The 10,802-nt window shown below is 43.9% G+C and overlaps 1 protein-coding gene across 5 annotated transcripts; it reads left to right on the top strand.

The window, feature by feature from the left end:
- The first annotated feature begins 1,704 nt into the window (after positions 1-1,704).
- On the top strand, positions 1,705-10,402 carry CHTOP (chromatin target of PRMT1). 5 transcript variants are annotated; one of them, XM_081223616.1, is made up of 8 exons: positions 1,705-2,018; positions 2,515-2,556; positions 3,028-3,109; positions 4,447-4,600; positions 5,224-5,307; positions 7,164-7,350; positions 8,179-8,316; positions 9,996-10,402. In XM_081223616.1, exons 3-8 carry the CDS (start codon positions 3,045-3,047, stop codon positions 10,199-10,201), a joined length of 834 nt encoding a protein of 277 aa, XP_081079742.1. In that variant the 5' UTR covers positions 1,705-2,018; positions 2,515-2,556; positions 3,028-3,044; the 3' UTR covers positions 10,202-10,402. The 5 variants fall into 5 exon arrangements, with proteins under 5 accessions (XP_081079742.1, XP_081079741.1, XP_081079740.1 ...); XM_081223615.1 differs by having other exon boundaries at positions 1,706-2,018; positions 2,515-2,586; XM_081223614.1 differs by lacking the exon at positions 2,515-2,556 and having other exon boundaries at positions 1,706-2,018.
- The last annotated feature ends 400 nt before the right edge of the window (positions 10,403-10,802 follow it).

Raw genomic sequence — 10,802 nt, 5'->3', positions numbered from 1 at the left:
CGCCAGCTGCTGTCTGTCTCCTTTGGGGTATGGAAGTGGGTGGGGAAGTGAAGGCTGCTCACTCCCAACTTGCCATATTTGGGGAGGGATCTTATTTTGAGAGAGGTCAAGGAGCCATTACATCTTCCCACTTAAGGAATGCTCAAGGCCCAGGAAGGTTGGGGTTCAATGTCCCAGCTGGAAGTGGAGGAGACATCAGCTTCTCAGATATAAAGCCAAAAGAGTTTCCCTTCAACCTTCAAAGAATATTTACTGAAGACCTACCATGTGCTAGACATCCTATGGGAACTGGGGACACAGCAGTGAGCAAAACAAACACGACCCTCAACATCACATAGGTAAAGTCCAGTAAGGATACCAAAACATACGCACATACATGCTAGGAAGGAAAATGAAAGGATCTGATGCACGTGATTGGGGTGGGGGGTGTTGAAGACTCGTACACTCATTCTTCAAACATGCGAGCCTTTTATTGTGTGTCCAGCCATAATGAAAATCCCGCATAGGTCTACATCAAAATCCACATGGATGGCAGATGGAGAGAGAGGACATGGAAGGGAGAGCAGGGACGCAAAGGTCCCCCCCAAATAACTATTTAACAATGTTCAGGCCAAGTTGGGGAAGGAAGTGAAGAGGAAAATATGGACGGGTGGTGGTGAGTGGTGCAGGATCTAGCAGAGGTGTGCTCCCAGCACTGGCCCCCAGGCCTTGGCTGGGGCGTTTGCAGCAATCTGCAACTCTCTGACTGGGGCCAAGGCAAATGATGAGGGGAGAGCCAGTGCAAATTACCTGGGCCCAGTGGTCCACAAGAGAGACCGAGGAGGGACTTCCCTGGTGGCACAATGGTTAAGAATCCACCTGCCAATGCAGGGGACATGGGTTCCATCCCTGGTCCGGGAAGATCCCACATGCTGCGGAGCAACTAAGCCTGTGTACCACAACTATTGAGCCTGCGTGCCACAATTACTGAAGCCCGCGTGCCTAGAGCCCGTGCTCTGCAATGAGAAGCCACTGCAGTGAGAAGCCCACACACCACAAGGAAGAGTAGCCTCCGTTCGACACAGCTAGAGAAAGCCCACGCGCAGCAACAGAGACCCAACGCAGCCAAAAATAAATAATAAAATTAATTAATTGTTTTTAAAATAGAGAGAGACAGAGGAACATCCGCATAAAGAATTGTAGTCCGTCTGCCTTAGCTTGAGGGGGCGAAGGGATGTGCCAGGAAATATGAACATCTTTTTCAGGGGGACCAAATCAGCCCCAGCGACCTAAATTACTAACCTGCAGCCCCCTTAAAACCTGGGAGCAGGGACTTCCCTGGTGGTCCAGTGGCTAAGACTCTGCACTCTCAATACAGGGGGACCAGGTTCAATCCCTGGTCAGGGAACTAGATCCCACATGCTGCAACTAAGAGTTCACATGCCACAACTAAAGATCCCGCATGCTGCAACTAAGACCCAATGCTGCCAAATAAATGCATACTTTTTTAAAGCTTTTAAAAATAATCCATTTTCCAAAAATAAACATTGGTATGCCACTTGGCTACGCCCCTTCCTAGGCGGGGGGTCTGAGTTTAATACAGACCAGGCCTTTGCTAAAGCCCCGCCTTCTCCCTGGGGCTCCGCCCTAATCCCGCGCAGGCGTGGCACAAATTTCCGGCCCCTTAGTGGTGCGGCGGATCTGACGCCTAACGTAACTGCGTCGACGCCATTTTAGCCGGTCCCTCTCCGCACTGGGTGTGGCGGACATTTTGTTTTCGACACCGAGCGGGAGTTAACGGCAGCCGCTGTGGTGAAAGGCAGGAAAGGGCAGGCCGGTTAGCAGGCGGACGGCCCAACCGGACAGCCAGCCAACAGCAACGAACTAACCTAGCAATCTACCGCGTAACACATCTAACTAACCGCCCACCAAGTTAACCCGAGCCCCTCCACCGTCAACTCAGGTTCGGCCGGCCCCCGGCCCGCCTGCCGCAGCCGTGGTGGCAGCCCCGGGAGGAGCACTGGCGTCCGTTTCCTTCGGTACGTGTCTGTGGTGAGGAGGGCAAGAGTCCTGGGGAACGGAGGGGTCCGGCGGACGCGGATCGGGAGCTGGCGGGATATGGCGGGATATGGAGGCAGACAGGGTGTCCGAGGTGGAGGCCCCGGAGGGGGCGGAGCCGCTGAGAGGGAGGCGGGGGAGACCCCGAACTGGAAACTCGCCGCGGGATTGATGGAAAAGGTGGGGATTTGATAGAGTTAAAAAAGAATGTTGTTTGGTGGGTTGAGCAATGTTGGCGGTCCTGACAGGGCTTTGAGAGGGAAGGGAGATCAAAGGAGGACTATACGACTTCAGGGAACGTTGGAAAGTAATGGCGGCTTCAGGGTTAAATTTTGTGGAGCGCTCTCCGGGAGCGAACTCCCAGGTGAATGCCCATTTAGGGAAACGTTGCCTACTCCCTCCGTCCCCCAGCTCCGCAGGCCCTTGCTGAGGCTCCTACTTGATTTTGAAACTGGTATGCTTGTGTCATCTTTCTAGATCAGTGGTTCTCAGTTGCGGCTGCACAAGAGAAGCACCGAGGTAGACTTTCCCCCACACCCCCACTTCGAGGTAGACTTTTTTTTTTTCCCCCCTTCTAATTGCTGATCCCCAGATCTCACCATCAGAGATTGTGCTTTAAATAGTTTGGGCCCAGGCTTCTGTGTTTTGTTGTTTTTTGAAAAAAAAAAAAAAAAAAAAAAAAAGCTTCTTGCAGCCAAGGTTGAGAAGGACCGCTCTAGATGAAAAGCCAGACTCTTAACACTTCTTTGGCTAGGTCTAAGTCTGCCATTTTGGAGGCTTGGGCAGATATTTTCTGTCCTGTGGCCTTGGAGTTTATTAGTTTGAGGTAACTAGCTTTTTAAGTTTAAGCACCTGAAATGAGCTTTGGTGTGATCATCAATAGGCACTGATACAGGCCTTTTCATTCATTTTTGGTTTGGGCCTTTGGCACTTGTTGAAATGAGGTGGTCATCATTCTCATTTGCTCATTCTGTCCATTGTCCTTTGTAGATTCTCGGGATTTGAAGATGGCTGCACAGTCAGCGCCGAAAGTTGTGCTAAAAAGCACCACCAAGATGTCTCTAAATGAGCGGTGAGGCAGCCAACAGCAACTTCAGCTCGTTCATAAGAAAACATTACTTAAATTGGCCCTGGGGTCCAATGCACAAAAACCGGTTTTAAACTAAATACCAACAGAAGGCTACAGACCTCTGTTCTTAGTTGCATCGTATGTGGTACACAAAACAAATTGGGCGGTTGTTTCAAAACCCCTTATCAGTAGATTTTTATGTTATGCTGTCTGAAATATTTATCTGGTGGGATGTATTTTAAAAAGACTCCTCACACCCTCCCTTTTCTTCACTTTTTTTTTTTTTTTACATTGATACAGGGGTGGTGCAGCTCGGTAGCATGGTACCCTAGCTGCAGTAGGCTTGCTGCCCAGTCCAAGGCCAGCAGTGTTGTGTCTGGCCTGTAAGAGGCGGGTAGCAAGCTATGAATATGTCCAAAGGCCCTTGAATGTCATTCTTGGGCCTTGTAAGAGGCACTCGCTTTGCTCCATTTCACTTTCCCATTCTGCTTCTGGTTTGTTTTTGTTTTCGATTCTTTTACAATTGAATGTTCTTCTCTTTCATTCCATTAAACTTACCTTGACAGGAATAATAGAAGAGTGTCTTCACAAGCTCTTAAATGATTAAACTCATCTTAACTTTTTCAGAAGTAATCACTTAGAGTCAGAAAAAGTAATCACTTGACACTAAGAAAAGTTAAGGCATTTAAAGGCACTTTCTGTCTCTGAGAGCTTTGTTCATTGAGTGCCTTCGACCAGTGATTTTATTAAGTTGACGTTAGACCACTGAAAGATTTACTTATATTTGTTTGCCTTTTCTGAAGCATATGTACTTCTCTTTATCCCTTAGTGATACACTAATTCTTCATATTCACGTTACTACGTGAACAAATGTATGAGAGAATGTGATATGCTCTTACAATTTATGTGGGTGTATCATTTCCATGGGCTTTGAAGTTGCTCTAGTCCTTCCTTACATTTGCCCTTAAAATGCACCCTCAGGTCCCCAAAGGTTTTGGCTTGCTTTGTCTGTCTTTGAAACTACATCTTCTGTCTCTTGTCATCATATCTGCTTATTGCATGCTTTTCATACTTTGTACCTCTCTAAAAGCCGTTACCTGAGCCCTTGTTATCACTTTTGATTGAATGTGCTACACTTAGCTGCATTTCTAAGTTTCTGATTCTTGCAAGTTTGTGGAAAAGCAGAGGAGTCTTTAACCCACATCAGCCTTGATCTAAGTGTACCACTTTACTTAAAGTTCGTGGGATCTGGAGCTCCTGGTCTAGCAAGCCATGAAAATGCCAATAAATGTTTTGTAATAAAGCGTTTATTTAAACATCCATTTTGTTCGACCTTGAAGCTTTACTAATATGCTGAAGAACAAACAGCCGATGCCAGTGAATATTCGGGCTTCGATGCAGCAACAACAGCAGCTAGCCAGTGCCAGAAACAGAAGACTGGCCCAGCAGATGGAGAATAGACCCTCTGTCCAGGCAGCATTAAAACTTAAGCAGGTGAGAGAACGGGTCTTAATGCTCCAGAAGCAGCTGGTGATCCCTGTCAGGTAGTCCACTGAGGCTGTCAGGACGCCATGGATAATTACGACGTGGCTCAGGGCAAAAGCTGAACTTCTCTGAAGGAAAGAGAAGTTAAGAGAATTCCCATTTTGGCAGGTACCAATAAGTAACTTTTTGTTGTCTTTCTCTTTTAGGGAGTTTGCCATCAAGGTGGCCTGTTTCTGTGTTATCAATGAGTATTAATCTCTTTTGTTCTCTGATCCTTTGCCCTTAAAACAGATTCACTGGCTTTTTCCACAAAGAAATTTTGGTTTCTGTTTTAGATGATCTTCAAAAAATCCTTTTATTTCTCATTAAATGGTTTACAAATTAGGGAAATGATTTTATACTTTCTTCCCTAATACAGGGAGTCTGAAAGGCCTCTTAGTCAAAGGTTTTCAACGCTAAACAGTAGAAAGAGTGGGGTGACCCTCATCTCCACAGCACCTAAAGTTTTGTCAGTAAAGTAGAGCGAGAACACTGAGTAATTAATTTAAGAGTTAGCGGGTTCTCTTTCAAATTTCCAGTAAGAGAGAATCCTATTCAGACCTGAAATAAAACCTGCTCTTTATTATTCATAGACTTTATATGCAAGTCCGGACAGTGGCTGTGGAAGGATATGTCCAAGCTGTGGCTGGGCGTCTGGAGGGCGGTGCCATGCAACTGTAAGGACTTTAACTGGTAGCACTGCATGGCTGTGCGTAAAATCAGCAGTTAAATATAACACCCTTCCACCCCCACCCTGAACCATTGGGCTCACTGACCAAAAATAAACAAGGCCTTCTGCTTCAGCTGCCTTAAGCCTTGGAGTGGCTGCATTCATCCCAGACTCAGGAAAGCAGTAAAAGGTGCCACTGTTTTCTGAGAGTAAATAGTAAAAATTGTTGAAGACAGGTCTCTGACATATTATTCCAAAGGACCTTTTAACAAGAAGCTTGGAACAGAGGCTGTGCCGAAGAAAGTAGCCTCTAGAGCACTGCTGTCCAATAGAACTTTCCACGGTGTTGGAAATGTTCTATATCTGTGCTCTCCAATACAGTAGCCATTAGCCACATGACTATTGAGCGCTCAAAATGTGGCTAGTGCCATTGAGGAGCTTAAATTTTTATTTTTATTTATTTATTTTTTTACTTGTAATTTAAATAAGCCACATGTGGCTAGTGGTTACCTTAGCATACAGCACAGCTCTAGAGTGAAAACTGAATGATAAAGTTGACATCCTTCAGCTTCTTTTCAATGTTAGAGACTAGTATTGGTGGCAAGTAAGGGATGGGAAGGGAGAAGAATTTCTAAGTACTATGCGTTCTCCCCTTAAAGCACAGATCTTGGGAGAATGTACTAGGGATGACTAAACACAAGAGACTTGGAGAAAGAAGTCCTGACCTCGTGTTGTTCAGAGCCTGCCCCTCTGATTAGAAGCAGTTTATGATCTCATGCTAGAAAGCTAATAATAATAATAACTCGCAGCATATGGTTGCAGAGAAAATGGTTTGTAGTCATTTGTGGGTGAAGCCTGAGGACGCATAATTTATTTTCGTTCATACTGACTTACGGCGTTATAGGAGAACAGGTTTGCTAGGGCTTCGGTGGTGTTCAAGGCTACACAGTCACCCTTTCCTCTGAAGGAATTTAATTGTCTGAGATGTGGTCTTTGTAGTTTCTCTTTGAGGGACAGATTATTGAAAATTTTCTATCTATGGTATGTCCTTGTTCTCAAATGTAGCCCTGAGTTTTATGATTATAGCTAAACTGTCTTAATTCTAATGCAGGTTTAGCTAGCTTTCTGTGGAGATACATTTGAGTTATGTGTTTATTTTGAATTAAAAGTCATTATACTGACTTAATTAATGGAGCTGTTTGCAAAGGAAGACATGGAATTAACGGCTATTTAAGATATGTAAGGAAAGGAGATTTGACTTTTTTGTGTTTATTTACATCTTAAGGTAAAAAGTGGACCGTCTGGAGATAGATACTCAGAGGAAAAATGGAACACACTGGCCTCTTTGACTGAGAAATCAAACTTGTTCTTAAGTCACAAGAATTCAAATGAAATTGTAATTTAAACATTGCCCAGAGTGTGATGAACTTCCTATGGTGTTTGAGTAAGCCTTTGAAGACAGTGGTAGTCCTTGGGCAGGTATGAATCCAGTCCTGTCATTGTCAACTGGTGGTTCAAAAACAGCAGAATCTATGATTTGAAATACAGTGTTCTTATTAAAACTTATGTTGCAAGTAGTGGTATATGACTTCTGTAGCCAAACTAGTGAGGTAATTTGTGGTGATGCCAATTTCATGGGACTATACTCAAGCTTCCTAGAAGCTCTGGATCAGAATTCTGCTTGTTTTCTACCATGTTCTGAGGCAAAGGCTTGCTTCTGGTTTGGGATCCTTATGACACCCCATGCAGGTTTATCTCCCGCCACACAGACATCTCACTTGCTTCTTTTTCTCTGCACTTTGAGTTGCTAAATCCCAGTGGATTGCTTTTTTGATCTCAATTCCCTAACACCTTTTCTTCCAGAAGAGCTTAAAGCAGCGTCTGGGTAAGAGTAACATCCAGGCACGGTTAGGCCGACCAATAGGGGCCCTGGCCAGGGGAGCAATCGGAGGACGAGGCCTGCCCATTATCCAGAGAGGCTTGCCCAGAGGAGGACTCCGTGGGGGACGTGCCACAAGAACCCTACTTAGGGGCGGCATGTCGCTCCGAGGTCAGTGCTCTGTACCTGATAATCGTCGGGCCCCACCCCCTTCCCTTTTCTCTTGGGCTGCTTATGGACACATTTGTTTAACATCTTTAAGCCTGAATTTGTATTGATACAATTAATAACTTTTGAAATCACGTATTTTTAATAGTGCTGCATGTCTTTTATCGATACCATTCCTTTTCTGATAATGTGCAATGGTGAGAGGGTAGGACCTGCGTTACAACAGGTAATTCATGTCATCTCCATTCCATTTTAAAACACCCTGCTGCTGCTTGAATCAAAGCACATTCAAGTTCTAGAAATAAGTCAAATCTAAGAAACTTCTTGGCCTGTTGGCCTATATATTAATTAATCATCTCTGTTCCTGGTTCTAGTGAAATACTCTATTACATCTGGAAAAAAGAGGACAAGTTGACCGATAGCACTTAGCTATCTATATGTTACATTTTAGGCACTGTTATACTGTTCTCTGTATAGTTCTTGTCCCCTACAAAAATGTATTGAGAGCAGGAACCATATCATTTATTTTTAAATATGCCATAATGCTAGGCACCTACCTGTGATTATTCAATAGATATTCATTAAATGTATATACTTAACTAATTGACTTAACTCCCAGCTTCTTCCAGAAGTGGATTTGTGGTCAGACTTGTTGAATTGATTGAATAAAGAGCAGCTTAATCCTTTCACACTCAGTGTGCAGCTTGCCCCACCCAACCTAAAAATTAACTGAATTAACTCTCATTTAACCCTCACCGCCTTCCTTTGGTTAGAATCTACTTTGTCTCTCTTGGATTTACCTGCATATACATTGTATGCCTCCTCTCCAAGGTCAAAACCTGCTCCGAGGTGGACGAGCCGTAGCTCCCCGAATGGGCTTAAGAAGAGGTGGTGTTCGAGGTCGTGGAGGTCCTGGGAGAGGGGGCCTAGGGCGTGGAGCTATGGGTCGTGGCGGAATCGGTGGTAGAGGTTAGTCAGCTACCAACTTCAGAGACTAGCTTCCCCTTATTTCTCTCCCTTCAAAACTCAGAGCCACCTTTCTGCACAGCTTCAAGTCATAGGCAGGCTTATTTGTTTGTCTTGTTTGTTTTATGAAACTGGCTTATTTTCTAAATTCACATGCTGGTAATGTGGAGGTCTGTCATGGGTTTTCCAAGAACAGTCAGGTATGTGTTACAGAGCCAGATTATATTCAGACTTCTTTCAGGCTCTTGAAAATTGTATTGCTAAAAATGACAGAATGGTCAGTTTGGCGTTTTATCTTTTTCTGTCCCTGACCCACCACCACACACCCCACCCCATAGCTCAAAACCCACTTTGAGTCTAAGAAGAGAGAAGAGGGAGATGTACAAAAACGAAGCAGAGTTAAAGAGGATGGTGAGACTTGGAGCTAGGTTTTGACTCTGAAACCAAGTAAATTCCAGATAAAGTTTGTGTCTATGCGAAACCAGAGATGACTTTTTTTGATCAAAGTAGAAAAAGCAAGATGATATTGTGTCAGTTAACTAACTGACTCTTGTTGATAATCTTACCTTGAGACTTAGTGATATTTGTCCTGTGACCTCATGGCCCAGACTGGAAGAGAGTTTTTAATGGTGTTGCTGTTAATGCCAAATCTCATGGGAGTTTTCTGGCTTAGAGTTAAGTGGAAAACTCCCAGCAACACCTGTCCAGGAAAAATAATATATATTCTTTTAGCCCCTGGGTATATTTGCTTTGGTCTTTTTAAAGTGTGTGGTGGGTCTTCCATAATTTATGACCTTGAAGTTGCCAGGGGATAATAACTATTGGGAAAAGAAATTTGATAACTGAGGGCTTGTTTTCTTCTCTCGCATTATATGTTACTTGGCTTATTGAGTGAAGTACAAGCTAGTTTGGGTTTCAGGATGAAATAGCATGTTTCCAAATTATCTTGACTTGGTTTCTGAGAGAGACATCACAGGGATTGGGCGGGGAAGAGTCTGAAGTAGCTTTTCAGAAAGCTGGGTATGTTTTGTTAAGTGAATTGAAACCACCTCTCAGATAACCATAATTGTTAAAATGTGAATAGAATCGGGAGATAGAAATGGCTGGGACTACTCAAAATGTTTTTCCCCAATTCTCTTCATTGTTCCTATGTCAGAATAACTCCTCAGTCTCCTGACATAGGATCAGTTCATTAGGTTTGATAAATTTGAGGAGACAAGCTAATTTTTCAGAAAGGATCTCCAGTAAAGTTTAATTTGAAAACTGTCTACCTTCACACCCCTGTTTCTCTGTGCCCTTGTTACTTCCTCCCTATCTTACTAAATGGGATTATCTTTAATGTACTTGTATTTTAATTATAAACTTATAGCGAGTCTCAAATTTTAGTTTCTCTTAGGAGAGATTAAGAAATTTTTAATTATCAGTTAACTATATTCCCTTACTTTGTTGATAGAAGAAAAAAATTTCAAATAGCATTTAGAGATGAGCATGTAATAAGGGATTCATTATGTGTGCTTTCCATGTGTTGCTTTCTACCCAGTGTGTTTCCTATTTTTCCAGATTTCTCCTCTTGCCCTGCCCTTCAGCCTTTCTCAGCTAGGCCCCACTGCTCTAAGGGGCATTTACCATAGCACCAATTAAACTTACTTGTAACTGTTTTTCTTGTTTTTCCCTTGGGCCAGGTCGGGGTATGATAGGTCGGGGAAGAGGGGGCTTTGGAGGCAGAGGACGAGGCCGTGGACGAGGGAGAGGTGCCCTTGCTCGCCCTGTACTGACCAAGGAGCAGCTGGACAACCAACTGGATGCGTACATGTCAAAAACAAAAGGACACCTGGATGCTGAGTTGGATGCCTACATGGCTCAGACAGATCCCGAAACCAATGATTGAAGCCTGCCCACCCTCCTGTGAGACTCTTGTTAAAGTCACACATCTGTAAATAACCTTGAGATAACAGATGAGAAGAAACTTGGTTGATGCTGGAAGGACCTATCATAATAGGCTGTGGACTGACTTGCCACCAGTTTGTGCATTTAGTGTGTTCCTTTTACTTTTTGATACTGTGTTGTATGAAACCCTTTTTTCCTCTGACTTGGGTTTTGTTTTGTTGTCGTTTGGGGTTTTTTTCCTTTGCCCAGACTTCTCTTTGAACATGAATGTGTTGGCCTTGTGGCTAGTACACCCTCTTCCCCGCTCTGCCTTCCCTCACTTGTCATATGCTTTGACATTCTGACATTTCCTCTGTTCATCTCCCGTGAAGAAGACCCAGAAAGAGCCCATCAGTGTCCCTCCATAATGTCTAGGTTTCTGAGATGCAATTCTGTTCTGCATCATCTTTAAAGAGCCTCTTAAAAGTGTTTAGAAAATCTGGAGCTCAAAAATGCATTCTGCCACGCTGATGTTTTAGTAAAGTAAATTAGGAATTTTGACATAGCTACAGGGCCACCTAACAAGTTACACAAGGTAGCAGCTCTGATTTGATTAAAGTTAT

This window comes from Mesoplodon bidens (genome assembly GCF_964165515.1).
Source record: "Mesoplodon bidens genome assembly, chromosome: 2".
Taxonomy (NCBI): domain Eukaryota; kingdom Metazoa; phylum Chordata; class Mammalia; order Artiodactyla; family Ziphiidae; genus Mesoplodon; species Mesoplodon bidens.
Note: the sequence above shows the minus strand (reverse complement) of the source record. Positions and strands in the feature narration are given on the sequence as shown.

What these genes read in the sequence shown, in the direction of transcription:
- CHTOP (XM_081223616.1), top strand. Translation starts at nt 3,045, where the DNA reads ATGGCTGCACAGTCAGCGCCGAAAGTTGTGCTAAAAAGCACCACCAAG. An exon ending in AAGATGTCTCTAAATGAGCG is followed by an intron (nt 3,110 to 4,446) that starts GTGAGGCAGCCA and finishes TCGACCTTGAAG; the next exon opens with CTTTACTAATATGCTGAAGA. An exon ending in CAGCATTAAAACTTAAGCAG is followed by an intron (nt 4,601 to 5,223) that starts GTGAGAGAACGG and finishes TATTATTCATAG; the next exon opens with ACTTTATATGCAAGTCCGGA.